The sequence below is a fragment of the Coffea eugenioides genome, chromosome 11 (assembly GCF_003713205.1).
Source record: "Coffea eugenioides isolate CCC68of chromosome 11, Ceug_1.0, whole genome shotgun sequence".
Classification (NCBI taxonomy): Eukaryota; Viridiplantae; Streptophyta; class Magnoliopsida; order Gentianales; family Rubiaceae; genus Coffea; species Coffea eugenioides.
In genome coordinates, this window is record NC_040045.1 from 42,985,972 (window position 1) to 43,005,649 (window position 19,678).

The 19,678-nt window shown below is 36.1% G+C and overlaps 3 protein-coding genes across 3 annotated transcripts; 2 read left to right on the forward strand and 1 right to left on the reverse strand.

Moving 5' to 3' along the window:
- The first annotated feature begins 5,674 nt into the window (after nt 1-5,674).
- On the forward strand, nt 5,675-7,933 carry LOC113753012 (uncharacterized protein At5g01610). The gene is made up of 3 exons (XM_027297085.1): nt 5,675-5,982; nt 6,809-6,863; nt 7,321-7,933. Exons 1-3 carry the CDS (start codon nt 5,881-5,883, stop codon nt 7,698-7,700), a joined length of 537 nt encoding a protein of 178 aa, XP_027152886.1. The 5' UTR covers nt 5,675-5,880; the 3' UTR covers nt 7,701-7,933.
- A 161-nt stretch (nt 7,934-8,094) lies between these two features.
- LOC113751174 lies at nt 8,095-13,266 on the reverse strand. The gene is made up of 7 exons (XM_027295073.1): nt 12,946-13,266; nt 11,807-11,918; nt 11,041-11,200; nt 9,264-9,412; nt 8,907-9,058; nt 8,709-8,823; nt 8,095-8,421 (listed from the first exon to the last, which is right to left on the reverse strand). Exons 1-7 carry the CDS (start codon nt 13,233-13,235, stop codon nt 8,287-8,289), a joined length of 1,113 nt encoding a protein of 370 aa, XP_027150874.1. The 5' UTR covers nt 13,236-13,266; the 3' UTR covers nt 8,095-8,286.
- Nucleotides 13,267-14,623: 1,357 nt separating this feature from the next.
- Nucleotides 14,624-19,236, forward strand: LOC113754537 (isopentenyl phosphate kinase). The gene is made up of 12 exons (XM_027298988.1): nt 14,624-14,801; nt 15,474-15,704; nt 15,895-15,992; nt 16,346-16,388; nt 16,804-16,865; nt 16,990-17,046; nt 17,865-17,900; nt 17,973-18,050; nt 18,227-18,293; nt 18,383-18,445; nt 18,605-18,708; nt 18,784-19,236. Exons 1-12 carry the CDS (start codon nt 14,648-14,650, stop codon nt 18,886-18,888), a joined length of 1,098 nt encoding a protein of 365 aa, XP_027154789.1. The 5' UTR covers nt 14,624-14,647; the 3' UTR covers nt 18,889-19,236.
- Nucleotides 19,237-19,678: the final 442 nt, after the last annotated feature.

Here is a 19,678-nt window from a genome sequence, read left to right on the forward strand (position 1 = left end):
ATTTCTGCCTTTTAAGTCAACCAAACTTTTTGAAATTGAGAATTCTTCTAGACGTCGCCTGATATTCCATAAAGCTAATTGTCCCTTCCCACTTCTTAAATCTCATATCTTTTGTACCTGAAATAATTTTAAAAAAAATTGGTAAGAAAAATTTTCATGTCATAATCTCCCAAAAGTTACTTTGTGATAAACATTAGAGATAAAAGATTTGTGCAGACAATTACGTCTTAAGCAATTTTAATACGACCAATTGGAGGAGTAAAAGAATTTGAGTTTTTTTTTAAAAAAAAATTATTATGTGAATGCTTACATTACCATTTTATTGTTCCTTTATAATTAGACACTTTCTCAAATTTATTATGCGAATGCACGCAATGATATTTATCTTTGTCTAATTCTTCTTTTGAGGATTTTTGTCCACTTTTTAATGCCACAGCCAATTTTGTTTGAAATAACAAATTTACCTATTTCAGAGCGCATTCAACATTTGACTATTGGAAGGCATAATTGTTAATTTGGTGGAAATTTGCTATGGAAGTTTAAATAAATAAATAAAAAAGTGCTGTGAATATATCATTTGCCTTTTGAATTAGAACTTACACAAGGAATGGCATTGTTTGGATTGTAAGTTTTCATTTTAAAAAAAAATTCTCTAGACACATATTTTAATTATTTTTTATTTCACATACATCACCGTAGTATATAGTTTTCTACCCAAAAAAAAAAAAATCCAAAAACTCACTATCGAAATGGAGTCTAAATCTTTATCTCATACAAAGATAGAAAGGAAATCCGTTGGAACAGCTTGTGACTTGTAACGTAATACAAAATGGAAATTCCCAGCCATGTGTGAGAATTTCTAAATGAAGTGTTGGGAAGGTTAAGATCGTAAATTCGAAGTTCCCCGGAATCTGATATTGTCCGTACGTATCTTTCGCACAGCCGTGCTAACGGCCAAAATTCCCGATCTCCGCCTTCGTGGCTTTTCTCTCGCAAATCCCAATGTCGATTACGTCTTGGGCTTCCAAAATGGCATTTCCTTCCCGGCAACAAAAACACCCTTGTTCTCGCTCAATCAACAAAATTGCCCTTAAAATGCCCCATGACAATAATGTCCTTGCACATTACCATTCCAATGTGGTCCCCAACATTGACCATCATAATTCCAAAAACGCCAATCTGTCTGTCCTCTGGGGCTGTCCTGTTCCTTTGATCCCTCACTACTCCCAAAGATCTAATGCCATCTGCTTTACCCACACCTTTTTTTCTCGGAAAGTCCCACTTAATTAAGCAAACCGTAACTCTGCAGATTCGTCTGTTCTGGACAAAAATAACAGAGACCTAGCATTTTGTTCACTATTATTTGATCTTGGTGATAAAACCCAAACAAACATCTGTCTAGTACCCATGAATCATTAGATGGACTAGAAGGAATGAAAAGATGATGTACTTCATGCCATGAAAGAAGGCTAATTTGTCTTGTCACGTGTTAGCATTGGGTTTGAAAAGTAAAAAAAGAAAGGATTTTTTTTGGCCATTTCAACCTTTATTTCGTCGACATGGTAATTTTTATTTTATTCCATCTCCTACTTTACGCTAAGAGGTGTCAATGGGAATTCGAAAGGAAATGGACAACCACTGAATCAGATGGGTGATTCGTGCAACCTTTGGTCCAATTTTTTTTTTAAAAAAAAAATTGGATAAAAATACGAGCTAAAAATTTGATTTCTTGACCTATATTTAAAGAGGAACTAGTGACCAACTCAGGTGACCTAAGTTGGTTTTATGATTGTTTCAACTCATGGTAATTGTTTCTTAAAGGACATTATCAGGGATTTGATTTCTTAACCTACATTTAAGGAAAGTCTAGCGGTCAACTTATCTGGCCTGAATTGGTTCTATGGCCATTTCAACTCATGGTATTTGTTTCTTGAAAGGACATTATTAGGGAATGTCTTCTTTAGTGACTTAATCTTTCTTAGGTAATAATCCTGCCCAAGCAAAAATATACCGGGTAATAATCCCTCTATTTTTTTTTTCCCCCAACTTCCACTTGGGTTCATTTTTGGGTTTTGTTGGGTGTTGCATTGTGCAACTAAAGATATGCCTTTTGGGGATGGAATTGATCAATGACAGTGACAGCAGTTTCGATGATGTAGGGACAATACAAAATGGTTGATTGGCGCAATCAGATCAGTCCGATCTATCTACTACTGTTGTATGATGCCGAGTCTTAGGTATGATTTTGTTAGGTATGATGCAATTTTCAGAACGCCACATGCGATAGTTCACATCGTGCGGACCCATTTTTTGTTGTGTACTGCGCAGTTTTTTTTTTATTTATTTTTCTAGAGGTCAAATCTTTTTTTTTTCCTTTTTCTTCAAGGGAGATCTATCTCTTTATACTAGGAGAATTCATCAAAACCTTCATTCTAAAGTGAGCATGAAATTTTCATATTCCATTGATTTGAATCTAGATCTTAACTTGTGGAAATGCATAAAAAGCTCAATCATGAATTTATGACATGAGTCACCAAAACATAGGAGCAAAAATCATGGTCTTTGCATAATTTATCTCTTAAATATGAGAATCAATTCCAAACTTTTTTCTTTTTATCGTTTGACGAGATATTTTTATTGCTATTGTAATATATTTTAATCTTATTTTTTCCCATTTAATTCAGCTAAAACATTTGTTATCGTGGACAATATAAAAATGTCAACTGAGTGATGGTAAATTCAGTTCAGGGGCAAGCAAGTGGTATTAAAAGCCAACGGTCATTTGATTTCTTGGTCACTATCAAGACATCAAGTTTTGGTTGTGGTTGTGGGTGGGTCACTATTTGTGATATGTCACTTTTAGTAGCTTCCTCAATAGTATTTTCGATCGGTTAGTCTCTCCCTCCCCTAAAATAGGATATTGTATATTATAAAAATGTTATCGTTGCGATAACAAAAAAAAAAAAAGAAAGAATCAGTAGCACTCTTTTAGAGTTCTTTCGAAAATTATCTGCCTATGGATTCAGCATAGAATATGTGTTCCTTCCAGAGATATTTTGCTTCCTGCGATTGAACATAAATAGCAGGTAGAGTAGATTACAATACTCTCCCTGTGGTCCTCCTTATTTTTCTATCTTAAACACATCAAATCACTATCGTACATTTTTTCTGTAAGAATTCCAAAGAATAGCAATCCAAACGGGTTCCAAGACTCGTGATTATGTTGCTCCCAAAAGAGAAGATAATAATGTTAATCTGTTATATTTCGTCATTTTGAAAGTTCTGAAACGTCGGTGCCAGCAACACCAATTCAAGTTAGTGTTTGTGTACTTGAATGTTTATGTGAATATGGTATACTGCAACCCCCCATTTTTTTTTTTTTATCATCCCATATAAACTCTTTTTATTTTTTTGGCAAATTTTGCCATTTTACAACTCAACCACCATCCCTCACTTGACTGAACACGAAATAGAGAAATCTCTCACACAGACTAGATTAACCATAAACTTTGCACTAGAACCATACGAGTAAAACTTCTCATCACATTTGAAAAATTGAAAACAATTGGAATTGCTCCTAGTTCCTGCCACCGACAGAACAAAATTGGGGACACTAAACACAGAAATGGCCCAATTGGGAAATACAAAGCCCAGTAGTTTCCTTATGGGCATCAAGGATATAGGGCTGGACTTTCGGAGTTTAGCAATTGGTCCTGGTCCTTCCAAATTAGCAAAACCCATTTAAATTCGACAACTAGAGAGAACTGCTACCTGTGTTCACAAAGCCTCAAAAACTTGTCCCAACATTCAACAATTCATAAAATAAATCAGTACACTGAACAAGTTAGCTTTTCATAATTTTTTTTCTTTTATTTTTTTTTTAAAGCAGGAGAGGGACGAAACTTAGGAAGTAAGGAGAGAATAACAACGAGCTTTTCATAAAATTTATGGGACGTATAACTTCATATATTATACGATTTTTTTTCATAAATCGCGTAGACTTTCTCAAAACTTTTTTGATCTTTCCTAGTGAAATGAAAATAGGGAGGGTTGTAGCCGTAGGATTTAGATAATTAAAAAAAAAAAAGAAGAAAGGAAAGTCTCTATAGCATTTGAAAAAGGGAAAATGACATGTTTCATCCCTTACATTTCACAAAAATATTCTTTTCGTCCCTCACTTTTAAAATGAAGCAATTTCGTCCCTGACATTTAAAAATTAAAGCTATTACATCCTTGAACCCAATTTTCAATCTGAATCAAACCACCTATCAACCTGATTACAAATTTTGGAGGTATAATTGGTAGATCACTTGGTTAACTCAACTTGAATATAACTCAACTTGAATTCCTACATTGTCATTGTATACACTGATAGTTTTATGTACCTACCATATCGTTTCAATTTAAATTTAAACACCACATTTTGTATTTATGATACACATTTAGACTCGCAAGCGAATATACTAACGGTGCATGAAAAGATTTACCCAAAAGAAAAACCCGACTATTCCAAAACAAATAATGGCCTTTATGTTATAATATTTATTTTTTTGGTTTGATAAATGTCATGTGAATATGATGAAATTGACCGAGTGACCTATCAATTCTATCTCCGAAATTTATTATTGGATTATTGGATGGTTTGATTCAGATTGAAAATTAGGTTCAGGGATGTAATAGCTTTAATTTTTAAATGTCAGGGATGAAATTGCTTCATTTTAAAAGTGAGGGACGAAAAAAATATTTTTGTGAAATGTGAAGGATGAAACATGTCATTTTCCCTTTGAAAAATAATACCACCAAATTCCCTCGCTTTTTCCCTTGGGCTTTTGTCCGTGCAACCATGTGCAGCGAGAATTTTGATATCAATGCGTGTGTGGACGGTGGAATATATTCCTCACAACCAACTTTCCAGCTGGAAAAAATGCGAAAATTTGACTATCTATTTTCACCCATCATTCATCACTTTGACCAAAATGCATTTTCTTTTCTTATTCTTCGAGAATAAAAAGAGCCATCACCCTCAGTTTTACTTGCAGAGTTCTTCTCATAGCTAGTCGACTTGGTATGTATGAACAAAATAGTGACTTATGAAAAAAAAAAAATTCTAGTGACTTTCTCTAAATAATTTATTTAAGAAGCATAATATATACTAGCACACGTGTAGAATATTTATAAGAGAGAAATTTCAATCCCAAGATGTTCACCGCATTATCTAATTTTGCAAAAATATTGCTAAATGTTATTTCCTAAGTTTTTTTAGTTGACAGACAAACTGATAATTTGTTGGAATGAAACTAATAATTTTTGAAAAATTGTACGGTCTTTTTCTCAGTAACATATTCTTAAATTAAGAAGAACAAATAAGTATTTTTGACTCTTAGATTATAGTAATAGTTTGAATTGTAAATTATTTGAGATAATTTTGTGAAAAAAGTACTGTAGCACTTTTTTTGATATAACGTACGTGAGATAAAAAATGTATTGATGGTAATGAAAATAAGTCAGTATCTGTAAATAAAGTGTAATAATTTTTACAATCCAAAATCGTGAGAGGTCTTTTTGTTTTGGGAATCTTACTCGGTGGGCCGCAGATAGAATACCACTAATACCCTTTACCATTGTTTAACGCCTTTTATTGGGTAAAGTGAGCGCCGATTTCAAGCAGAGCAGCTGCTTCCCTTGCTGATTAGATTAGACCGCTGCATATTTGTCTCTATGCTCGCATTTGGAAGGTTTGCTCCTCAGGGATATATAATACTAGCACAGGAGGAATAACAAGCCTCTCTGATTGATCAATTAGCACTATAAAAAGTAGAAATCCCACACCACATTCCTCTGAGAAAGAGTGTGTGGTTTTTTGAGTGTGAGCATTGTAGAATGGAGAAAGCTCTGGTTAAAGTTGGAAGCATAAAAGCAGGAAGCTTTTGGCTTACGAAGAAGGCCAAAGAAGAATTCAACAACATATCTGAAGATCTCACTGTATGCAAGAGAACCCCTTTAATGCATTCTAGGCTTCTGCTTCTGATTTTTTTTTTTTTAAAAATCTTTTTTGGCTATTGGGATGGGGATTATCTGTAAAGCTTTAGTCTTTCTGGGAATTTTGCTGATGTTTGATTTCTGGTCTATTTGGGCTGTGCCCACTTAATTTTATGCTGTCTTTAGTGGTGTGGCTATTTGATTTCTTGATAAAAGATGACTGAATCAGCTTATTTGATCCCTATTAGAGAGAGCCAAACTACAATGTCAGCAAGTCAGCAGGGTTGAATGAACTGTTTCTGGGAAATGGAATAGATCTTAGTCGTCCAGAGCCTTGAGGTTGAAGGCTTGAAGACCATAGTTAGTAGTTTATGCAGATTGCAAAATGTTATCTGCTTTATTTTAGTTAGCATAGCATGAAAAAAATCAGTAAAGAAAGTCATTTCCATTCTGGCCTTCAATTGATTCATTGTCACTGCCCTTTTTCTTAGTTCTTGCGTCTGACGCACTTGAAATCAGATAAGAATGTAAACGGGTTCCAACTTAACAAAAGACGACAATTAGAAGAAGGGACATGGTGATCAATAGAGGAGGTCTGGAGATTCTGATGCTTCTAATAGATATTTAATACTATAAGAAAAATAGTTTCTTTATTCAGCAAAAAACACAAGCTTTTCCTTGCTACTTCAGGATGGCCAACATTATAAGATGGATATAAAGTACTGGTAGCTGATCATGCAACTAAAAAGATACGCTTCTTGCATTTTGAGTATCTTATAGAAAGCACGCGATAGAATTATTATATTAACTTACTGAAGCTTTGTTGCAGACTTTCTCAAGTACTGTTGAAGAGAAGGCAAAATGGATTTTCAACAAGCTAAAAGGTGAACGCTTGTAAATCTATTTATTTTGTATCGGTTGCTGTGGCAACAAAAAGTTGAAACAGCGATGAAACACGTTAAAACCAATAAGTTTGTGTACTTATTTCCTTTTGAGTACCTGGATGCATGCGCATAGTTGCTACATTTGATCTGCATACGGATACGGAGTGAAGTGATGTCTTGATCTTTTCTGGTTGATTCTCTGGACATCTTTGATCCCTTCAAGATTAAGTGGAGTCCTCTTCCATTTGATTGCCGATCTTTGGTCTATAAATGGATTTGCTCTGTGTTCTTTCCTCTTCCTCGTAAAATTTAACCATCCTTAGTTATCATTCATGCAACGTTGTATCTGCAGTGCTGCAAGTACTTTAAATACTTGTCTTGCCAGTAAAATATTGTACAAATCATTGTAATATGTTTGAAGATGGTCAAAACTCAGTTTTGTTCTTCTTCTCTGTAGGAAAGCCTCTGAAAAGCTTGCCAGATCTTCTTCGAGAATACAACTTACCACCCGGTCTGTTTCCTCAGAATATATCAAGCTATGAATTTGATGAGTCGAAGTCCAAGCTGACTATTTACTTGCCAACAGCATGCGAAGTGAGCTTCAAGGACTCCTCTGTGATAAGGTATGCCCCAAGGGTGAAAGGCATCCTCACGAGGGGTAAACTAATGGGCATCGAAGGAATGAAGACAAAAGTGGTGGTGTGGGTTAAGGTGACAAATATAGCTGTTGAGGGCTACAAATCAGATAAACTTTGGTTCACAGCTGGTGTGAAGAAATCAAGGCCAAAGGTTGCCTATGATGTGCCTCATGATGCAATTAGGATTAAAGAATTTTGATACTATAATATCTTAACGGGTCATCATTTCCTCCCTCCCTCCTCTTGACAACATTGCCAGTGTTCTTTTCCCATTTATCATGGGTTAGACTAGTTTAAGTCATGAATGATGCTAAGTATTAGGTTCTGTAGCCCGTCAGTCCTTGGTACTTTTTATGCTGATATTTGGATGGAAATAAATGATTGGGTCTAAATGCAGCAATGATTTAGCTTCTGGAGATGGTGATTGGTTAAGCGGATTCTGTTTTTATTTGCAGAAGTTTCTGGCACAGATCCGCTAGAAAAACCAGCGCCAAGTAAATCTCGAACGTCTCTCGAACACAAGTAGATCTCACTCGGACTCAACTCGCCCGTTTACTATTTTGATCCATCCTTAATTTTTCTAACTTGTTGGATTAATATCAAGAGAATAACAGATCCAGTCTGCAATAACTCGTATACAGTTCAAAAACAATGCAGCAAATCATCCTTTTTTGGCTAAAAAAGATCCCTTCTGATTGACAAGCTTCTCACAGGACCAAAAGAAAGAAACGAGCAAACAGCACATTTGTGGCCAAAAATCGAATTTCAATGCGACTTGTGTAGCGTTAAACGGCAGTGGACTCACGAATTATCTCGTATACGGATACAACATTCTCTATACTCAATAAGACTATAATGACCCATTCGAGCAAATCGGACCTCCTATTCTGCAGAACTTCTTGTAGAAAATGAATGTTATGCTGCAAAATAAAGAACCTCATTCAGAATCAGAACAATGACAATTCGCTAAAGAAATTAACATATGAAATGTTGCAACCATAGACATGCATTGCTCATTAAGTAGCAGGCTGAAAAAATCTAACTGTATCAGAAATCTACAGCAAATCACATCAATGCCTGTCTACATTTAGAACAGAACATTGATCTCATGCATAAGTCTGGAGATGGCAAACAGAGTGGAGAAAAAAGCAATAGTGTATCAGTAAGTGATAACTAAATAGGAACAAAGTATCAAAATGAAATTCACCTCCACAAATTTTAGCTTAAAATTGAGGTTTCCAAAACGTTGTGTGACCTCGTATTCTTCTCGAAGGTATTCATGTATCTGAGCATATTTTGCGTCTCTCCAAGCAATTTCTGATCTGAAAAATGACAAGTAGAAAAACAATAAGCCAAATCTTGCATAATAAGCTGAACAAAGACTGGCAGTGCTAACAAACATTACCTGTCAAAGAGACCGACTTTCAGAATCACATCTGCTAGATTTGAGTTAGCCTTCCCAACAAGTTGAAAGAGCTTCTTACGGTCTAGCGTAAAAGTTCCAGTTTTTTCCATTCCGCGATTTATTTCTGTGAATTCTTCAACCATACCATCCACCTAACAGAAATACATCATTTACAACATTAATATCAAACACCAAGACATGGTAGTAAAAACTAACTTAATACATTTTAAAAAAGTTTCCAACATATAGAAAAGTTAGTCAACTTTACAGCAGCTTACAAGGCCTGAATTCTTTTGTTTCCATTAGTATAGACAGTCCCAAAAAGTTGATTTTAATGATACATCTCAATTAGTTTACCTGTGAAACAAAATGGTCCAAAGCAATGCTTTGGCCAAGCACACTGCTAATTATACGGATGCTATCAGTATCCAGGTCTTTTAAAACAATGCAATCCAAACCTCCCTCCATATCCTTATCCATCATCAGCTTCTCTTTTACAGCATAATCTATTTTTGACAGGACAGGGGAACAAATATCAGAGATTACTTTGCAAACTCATTAGATATGCAGCAGCAAAGTACTAAGGTTAGCAGCAATAGCAAAGGAAATTGATCATAAAAATGTGCTAATGACTTGAGTTCAAATCTTTCAATCTATTCTGCAATTCTAACAACTCAATTGGAGGTACAGAGGGAATAATATGTTGCGCGACACAGAAATTGATACACATGATTGCATTGTACATGGAGGATTTTGCCCAAGACTTTCTAGGAAATGGTCATTCAGATTAAGTTCCAGTCATCAAGGTCCTAGGAAATGTCTCATAAACTAATTATATGATTTAAAGCCACAAGGTTGTCTGCAAAATGAAGACAAAATTAATTATAAGAGCAGAAATATATTAGAATTTATTAATATAAAGTGAAATTTTCCCAAGGATGTAATATTCGTGGCAGAAAGCAGGAAACTGATAACATAATTAAATCTAGATGTGGTCTTGTATTTGCAAAAAGCCTCTTGTATACCTCTTCCTCGAGTTGTTTGTGTTGACTAGGGCAAAAGAAGTCCCTGCATGAAATAACTTGAAGATTTATAGCGTAATGGCTATTGGAACACTGTTTTCTTAATAAACTCTGTAATTAGAGAGGCTTAAAGGTTTATGACTTGTTAGTGTGCGCTCATGGGTCTGGGTACTCCAAGAATAGAGATGGTCAAAGAAAGCACCTAGTGATGATAAATTTAGCCCCGCACAGTAGATAAGGATGTCCTTTCTTATCTGTCCCACGTAAGCAATCTGCACTCCTGCAGATGCGAGTCCCTCTCCCTCCCAAAGTGGCATCCTTTACATAACCTGCTGCTGCCTCAAGAGTATCTTGACGTTACAAAAGTTAAGAAGGAAAAGATAGCTCTCCTGGTAAGTGCTGCACTTTTAAAGATTATGAAGTGAATATCACCACTGCATGACTAACAAAGGAAAAGACTTTTTAGCAGAAACCTGAAACCCCAACCTTCAAGCTAGCTAACACTCTTGATGAACTTCAGCTTTTATTCAAACTAACCAGTCCGAATTGCTAGCAACTCTTTGACCATGTGAAGAAACTAGCACGCAATCAAAGTGGGTATAGCCTCTTTGAGTGGAAGGAAGGGGACCCACCTACTACTATAACCATTACCACAGAAGCTGTGGGTCCTTTCTTTCTCTGTTTAGACTAAACACGTATTTCAGCTGTGGACACAGTACCATTGCCACAGAAGCTGTGGACACTTCAATCTTGGCACTGTTATTTCAGCTGCAGTGGAATCAGAAATGGCTAAAACACTAAGGCCTTGGAACTACTACAGCTTACAATGGATAACATGTCAAAGACATGGGTATATTTATAAATCAAGTAAAGATGATCTTTTAATCTCATAATTACATATTTTGTGAAGCTTAGGATTGCTGTAATTATATTATTGTAGTTTAAGCAACCTGCTAAATTAATTCCAAGGTTGTAACCCTATGCAACTTTAATTATTCCAAGTTTACCAAAGATCCCAAAAAGTTCACAAAGAAGGAAAAAGGCCAAGTGAAGCGTAGGATGATTTCTTCAACCACTTAACAGAACGAAGACATTTCATTTAGAGATCTTACCATCTTTTCTCAACTCAGGAAGCAAACCAGAAGCATATCTTCTCACCATTTGCAGGTACTGTTCAGCTTCATGATCCTCCACATTGAACAGAACAGCAGAACCATACTGGAATACAATCATGTACTGACAGCTACTTGTGATCTCTCTGACTTTAAAGTCCTGAGCACCAAGGGTTTTGTGATTCAAATTCCATCCATAAAAGTCTGAATTAGATGGCTATTCATTTATACTTGAGTTGCACAATAGTATCTCCTCCAGAAACCATCATATAGTCAAATAAATGATTTTAACAGTAAAAATGGCATATTCTATGTTATACAATAAAATTAGGAAAAATGTAAACTTCTTCACTCTCTTTGAAGGACACTTGCTCACTCGATACCTTTATTGCCCAGTGTCTATACGACTTAGGGTCAAATTTTGAAGTGTAGAACTACCAGCTAGAACTATTTATGTCACAACAAACAAGTAGGAGTTGAATTAGTATTCCCGTGCATGTCAGGCATTCTTTCGGGAGCAACCTGTAGAGGGACTCCTAATTCTTCCTCTCAGGCAATCAAAAGTTCTCTTGACAACCTCAGACTCCTAATATCAACTAATCAAGGGAAATAATGTCCCTGCAGTGTAGGAGAGATGCAGTCTCTTTATCACTTCACTCAAAAAGATTCACACCATCAATGGAACAGGCAATAATTAAAAGCGCCAAGAAGCCCAGGAATAAATAGGATTGTGACACATCATTTATCAGTTAACAACTCTTCTTACAGTCATGTTAGATTGAAAGTTGCAAAATCTGAGGGCAATGGAGTTCGTTGAGCGAGAGGTTGGAGGAACAATATATCTGGAATTCTCAGCTTGCATGCTCTTCAGGTCAATACTGCCAAAACCATGAATCTGAGAACCAGACATTAATAAGGAAAAACATGCAATTGCATTAATGAGAACAGAAGTGTCAGACCCAAATAAAATGTGCAGAGTAATGCAAACATTAGAGCCTCCACCATATTCACGAAAGCAATATCCAGAACACAGAAACTAAAATCAATTTGGAACGAAGATAGGCATATGCTGATTTAAAAGAGCAACCCAATAAGACTCGTTTTGCTGAAGATCGATTAGAAAATTAAAGAAACTGAAGATGAAAATAATAATACAATCCATCAGCAACTCATCAACAAGCAACAATAACAAATACAAACAAATCATTGGTGCTAAATACAATATAGTACCCTGGATCCATTTCACCCTATCCAGTAGTCAATGCAAAGTATCTTAGCCCTTGAAAAAAAAAATGGATAAATGCAGGGTGACAGTCTACTACTAAGCATGCTACCTATGATTAAAATCCTGCCTGTATGCAGTGTCAGCAACTTGAATTTAGGATTATGCTCATGCAAGTATATGCCAAGATAGTTACGAAGTAAACATAACCAACGACCACGCAGCAATTACCTTCAAAATATCGATGTACATAATCAAAACACAGTTCAACTTGGACATGTTACTGAAAAAGCACAAACTTGATAGTTGATCCATCAAAATTAGATCAATCCTATCCATCTATCACCAAAAAAAAAAAGAAGATGTTCTTTCAGTCAGTTATCCTGAACTAATATGCTATCTGCACCACTAAATCTCCTATAGCAATAAAATGGATACTCTCCATTCATGCTCGCTGGTTGCCCTCCAACCCCCCCCCCCCCCCACCCCCGAAAAAAAAACCATACAGACACCCACCAAGGAAAGAAGGTCCAACATTTATATATCTCATAAATAAGAACCCAGGAACGTCTCGAAAACCAGCTAATAACACAAGTCTACAAATCACGACAAACATAACTAAAGCTCAAACTACAATTGCTTAACAGAAAATCAAGTTTAAAACTTTAGATAGTGAACGGAACCTGGTGCAAAGAAAATAAGCTTTGATGGGGATTTTCCCAATGTCCACATATTCCATGGAATCAGAGGCGGAGTAATCATCAAGATCTTGATGGGCTTTGTAATCCAGGTCGTCAGCATATTGGGCGGCTGCAGATGAGGCGGCAGAAAATGGCCTAAAATCGAGAATTCGAGCTCTGGGTTTTGGAATAGATGAAAATCTAAATAGTGGGTTCGGTCCTGAATTCGTAAATTTAGTCAAGGAGGCGATTCGTAAGAAATTAAAAGCAAGGGAAGCTCTCCATCCTCCCATTTACTACTTGAGAGGCGACGTTCCTCGGCCTTTTTTCTCGACTTGACTGTTGCTATATGTTAAAGTTTTTATTCTTCTTTTTTTTTTCTTTTTAATGTAATAAAGAGTTCGAAAATTGCACTTAACCCCTCACTAGCCACAGATTATCTTATATGACCAACTTTAACGCTTTATTATCACATTAATCCGGTTGGTTTAAATTGGTACAAATGTTATAGGCCATCTGGCATCTCAATTTTTTGGCAAGTTTTTTTTGTTCTACAAATTTTTTAAAAACTTAAACCACACAACTCCAACAAATCCTCCAAAGTTTTAAAATACATGCAGAAAAATATCCAAAAATACATAAAAAATTCCCTTCTATCCTTCCTTTTTCCTCCTCCCACCTCAACCAACCGCTATAGAATGCTCCATATGGTGATACAAAATATAATGTGATTTCATTTAACACTCTTAATCTCTTAATTGTTAAGACAAATTGGAGGAAGGAAATACCAAAAAAAAAAAAAAACCCTTACCTGAAACATCAATTTCCCAAATATACAAAGATATCAGAATGCTCATCTAAAACATTTAAATGTAAACATGTCAACTTTTTTATTCTTTGGACAATCACATGATCTTTTAGTAGTCATATTATAGTTATGTTTGGCTTAGCTGCTTTTGGGATATTTTTTAAAAACTTTACCGTAACTGCATATATGTAAAATTTTTATTATAAATATTTTTTGAATTATTTTTAATATATATTTTAGGGCATTTTTATAATTTATAATTTTTTGGGGCATTTTTTTAAAATTTTACACCACCCTCGCCACCACCTCCTACTTTCTCCTCCCCCTCCTCCTCCTTTTTCTTTCCTCTCCTTTCTCCTCCTTTTCCTCAACCCCAAACCCTCTCCTACTTGCGGGTGGTGGTTGCAACTTTAACCATCACTCTTGTCGTGACCTTTTTGGTCTTATGAGAAAGGTCGCGAGTAGAAGCCATGAGTCGTGGCTTTTGTCTGCAACCTTCTGGTCGTGACCAAAAAGGTTGCGGTCAGTTGAGGGGAAGAAAGATTAGGGGGTGGGGAAGGGGAAGCGAGAAGGGAGAGGAGAAGGAAGGAAGAAGGAGAGAGGAAGGAAAGATGGGGAGAGAGAGAGAGGAGGGAGTGTCGTGGGTGTGGGGGTGGTGGAGAGTGATGGATGGTAATATGTTTGTTTTTGTATATTTGAAATTATTTTTAATATATTGTATGGATGTATTTTTTTTAAATTATTTTTATTTATGTATTACTGTAATATTGTATATAAATAACTTATTTTTAAAAAATTGAGTAATGCAAGCGGACATTTTGGGTATATTTCAAGCATAGCATCCTCATTTCCTGGTTAAGTTAAAAGGCTTATAAAAAAAAGAAAGGCATTATTCCAATGTCTTCCGCTAATATAGGAGTTGGGGAGAGCAAAGCCAAGGAATCTTGCAGCAAAATAACAGCCACAATGGAGGAGCAGCAGCAGAACGCACTTAGTAAAACTTCCACCTCCCCGTTTCAGTCAAAGCCAATCCGCTGCATCGTCAAACTTGGTATGCAGTCTTAGTGTCTAATCTTTCCTGAGATCTGTGGTTTGTGTAGATTCTATTTGTTTAATTACTAGATTTCTTGGTCATTATCTATATAATTTGCATCCCTTTTAACTCGATTAGCCAAGGGTCCGCAGAATCCAATTCGTTAGCTGAATTAATCAAAAGTAAGTCTCTTTTCAGTAGATGATTCTCCATAATCATGTAATAGCAGAGTCCAAGGTTAATGCTCATTCACCTTCAGAATCTTGTTGTTTAGTTCTTGGATTTGTAATCTGTAGTATTTTTGAAGGGATAGAGTAAAGGAGTGCAGAGAAAACTGTTTCTTTTGAAGATGAGTTCGGATGATAAATAGTACACATTTGAGGGATTCAAGTTTTGTGATGCTTCTGATGCTAGGAAGCTGACAAACCAAGGACATGTTAAGTGATTTATGAGTTGTAAGCCGACGGCCAACCCCAAATAATGTGGATAAAGGTCTTCTTTTGTTTGTTTGTTAAGTTTGGACGTGATTATCTTTTATTGGATATTTAGAGCTCTTTACAATTGGGATAACCAGGAATGAATGCATGTATAAATTGTAATAACCAGAAAAATATGCATATTTATGCTAGTAGTGAACAAATTCCTCCACATATTTTAACATAATTTGCTGGTGTGATATTTATCTCACAGGAGGTGCGGCAATTACTTGCAAGAATGAGCTTGAAACAATAAATGAGAAGAATCTTGACACTGTTTCAAAACAGCTACGGCAAGTGATGTTATCATGTCCGGATTCTGGAAAAGTTCTTGGAATGGATTGGAGTAAGAGGCCAGGAACATCAGAAATGCCAAGTACCATTGATGGATGCTGTGATGAATTTAAAGTAGACTTTGAGAAATTTGTTGTTGTTCATGGTGCAGGTTAGTGTACATCTTTGTTGAAAAGGCTTATGATTTTTCATTTGACTATTTGTGATGATCCCATTCTTAATTCTCAGCAATTGAAATTGCAAACAGAATAAAAACTACCATTAACTGAAGTTTAATGGAACAGTATTGCTGTTATTAAAAAAGCTTGCAGATAGCTTAAAATTTAGATCTTCGTTTGCAGGTTCATTTGGACACTTCCAAGCTAGCAAATCCGGGGTTCATAAGGGTGGTCTTTGCAAATCCCTTGTCAAGGCTGGTTTTGTTGCAACACGTATTTCTGTAAGATCTAACACTTTTCTGGGATTTTGATATCCAATCATCATAAAGTTATTTGGTAAAATGCTCAGATTTTAGATTTTTTGTTCCCACCTTTGATATGCTGAAGATATTGACCTTGTCTGAGTATGCTTTCCAGTGATACTAAAATCCAACTTATAGCTTGACTTTTAGAATTGGCACTCAGGTGACTTCGGCCTTTGACTTGCTAAGTGATAACTAGAGGAATTCACGAAAAGTCAGTTTATTGTTCTTTATAATCATGTGATTGGCTGCTTTTTGTATCCTTCTTCTCTATTGTTGCTATAAAAGATCTTTTCAATTATGATTCTTTAGATTTTGGCTTTCTTTTGCAGGTTACATCCCTGAATCATGAGATTGTTAGGGCTCTAGCAAAAGGTACAACTCCAATTTAATATATCAGCTACATCCCTTTGATGCTTCTTCATTATGTATACGCCTAGCCATTCCAGTGGTAGTTATTCTAGCGACTATCTACCTGCCCATTAAATATGTATAAAGATCTGATTTTTTTTTTTTGGGGGGGGGGGGGGTGTTGAGGAGGAGAAGGGGAGGGGTGGTTTGTATTCTGTAGATGTCATCTTGAAGGCAATTAACAAAAATGGCATCAGTAAAGGATGCTAGACGGAGCATGAGAACAAAACTATTTCCTATTGCTGCTGCTAGATTTGATTGAATCAACTTAGCCATCTAATCTTCTGATAGTTGGTCGTGTTTATCATAGGCATTTGTTGATGTTTCCATTTACACATGCAATTTCTGTTGACCCAGTTTTCTTTTGTTTGTCTCGCAGAGGGTATTCCTTCTATCGGAATGTCTCCATTTTCATGTGGTTGGTTGACGTGTGAAAGAAATGTTAGAAGGCAAAACTTTATTCTGTGAATCTTTTGATATCAAAATTATTCTAGTTGTTACTTTCTCTTGTATTTAGTTGATTGTAGTGAAAACAGATGTCTAATTTTGACTTATACATTTATAGATGGAAGCAGCCAATGTGAGTATGGTAGTTAAGGCTTTGGATTCTGGCTTCGTACCTGTAAGTTAAACTTAAAATCGTGTGACTTGGACTTCTTGTCAATTACACCTTCTGAACATATTGCATTACCTTTTAGAGTTAAATAGAATCCTCTTTGATTTTGAGATGTGAGAAATACTTTGTTGTCAAAAAATCTGTGTTTTGTTTCCCTTTTAAATCTAGGATATTCCTTAATTGTACATGGTCTCCTCATTTATAGTTGTGCTGTGTCTTCTGTAGACCTACAGCTATATTTAAAATAAAGCAATGCTATTGTGACAACTAATTTTAGTAACTCAAAAATTGTATCTCGAGTTCTGTTCTAAGAATCTAATTATGCACTCTGTTATATATAGCTCACTGTAACATATGAAGTTCCTTAGTGGTTTTCTTTATTGACAACTTAAAATGCCCTTTATTAGCGCATAAATTCTGTATTTTAGTAAATGTACAGACATGCTTCTTTCTCCAACCCAATGCTCTAGACCAGGTCACAGTTGATGTATGGGATGATAATTGAGTGACATTATGGTGAACGGCCAATAAGTAGTGCATTATGCATTACCTCAAAAGTGTTGAAAGCATTTGCAATCATGAGACAAGCTCAAACTCTACTTTAAAAAATAAGTGAATGAAAACAGGAGAACATTTTTAATGGGCTAAGCTTGTGTTTTACAAGTAAATAATTGTCTCGTGCAGTCATATTACAGTTCCTTCATCTATAAGATTATGGATGACTCGGATCAGATAGCATTTTAGTGTGTAAAATTCAAGACTACGTGTATCTGTTCATATAATATGAAACTCAAGAATAATGTGATTTTGATTTGATGAATCAGGTTCTGCATGGAGATGCAGTGCTTGATACTTCACAGGTTTGACGTCTCTTCCCTGTGAGTGGCAAGGTGACTTGGCTATTCTCTGTATTAACTCCTTCAATGGCTTAGGATTGCACCATATTAAGTGGAGACGTAATCATTCGGTATTTGGCTGAAGAACTGAAGCCTGAGTTTGTTGTTTTTCTCGTATCCTACATACGTTGCTCAAAGGGCTTGGCAATAGATCAAGCTGTTCAAATTCCTTTAGTGCCATTTCAAAAGCAATTCTAATACGTGGGGCCCATTACCCTGATAATATTGTTTCCAGTTTTTTTTCTTGCTAGTTGACTTTTCAGTGTATGCCCTATACAAAGTTGACATAGACAGATGTCTTAGGAGTACATGACCGCCCGCCAACTGAGCCTGGTGCAGTACTTCTCAGAGAAATAGGTGAGCACAAGTCCATGATTGAGGATATATTGCTCTCATTCTCATGTTAAACTAAACTCATGGGGGACTGATCGATCATTTTACAACAGCTGTCCATGAAGATGGAAGCTGGTCGGTCGTGAAACCAAACGTACAAGATGCAAGCAAACAAGGTTAGATATAATCAATTTTTACTGTTATGAGGTTTTAAGTCTTAGTTTCCTGTCTGTGGAACTGCTGGAGGAAACTTAATTTTGTCAAGTAATTGTTTGTTTTGTTGGAATTTTCATCTGGACTTTCATTATTAGTAAGCATTCTATTACCATCAACAGTTGTGGTAACTGTAGCAGCTCATGATACAACTGGAGGCATGGTGACTAAAATATCAGAAGCTGCTATGATTGCGAAACTTGGAATTGATGTATACATTGTGAAGGTAATATAACACTAACAAGTAACAGCTTTTATGCTATTTATATTAATGACAGATTAAGGGTTTGGGATGATACAGGCAGCAACGGAGCACTCCAAGATTGCTTTAAGTGGAGACCTGAAACACAATGTTCCTGAGAGCTGGCTTGGAACAATTGTAAGACCTTTAAGACAACAGCAATGAACTGCTGGACGCATGATGGAAATTGGCGACTTGTAGATGGGCTTTTGTCTGAACAGCAATGCAAGCCAAACTGGGGCTATTGAAAGAATTAATCTCCGTTAGGAATCAAGTAACGGGAGGACCTGAAACATTTTTGTCAAAATTGTTCTTCGTAGCAGTTGGCAAGGCTTCTTGTTTTGAAGCATCTTCAATTTCGTAAATTTCATTCTCGGGTTTATTGGCTGCGTTGGGTTGAATCATCAGACATGCTCCTTGGAACGTTATTTTCAACAAGCCAAAACATCTTGCCATGCGGGGACGATTTGGTCAACATTGAGACAAATATCAATTATTTGATTTACATTTCAATCATCTTCATCTTATACTTTCCTTCGGTCCCGGAGAATAGGTGGGGATTTTTACTTCAAACCTTCTTTCCAACCCCTGCAGCTAGCTTGAGAGAAGTCCAAATGTTTTAATGATGTTACGAGTGCCAATGATGGAGTTTAACTAGTGCAGCAACCAAGTCAATGATAAAGCTAACAAGTAGGGCAACGCTCAGATGGCCATCTGCCAGGCAAATGGACTGTTAGCAAGCCACGTCGTCAAGTTCTCAACCTTTGTTTTTCTGTCCAACTCCAAAATTTTGGACACGGACACGGCACCCATTGTTCTCGTAAGGAGATCTTCCTGCAACTAAAACTAGCTTCAGACATTTTAATGCACAACAGGATCGTCCACCAACCTCGAAGTATATAACTCAATAAACTCGCAATAGGAAATACCAGAAAACAAGTGATCCTGTACTTCA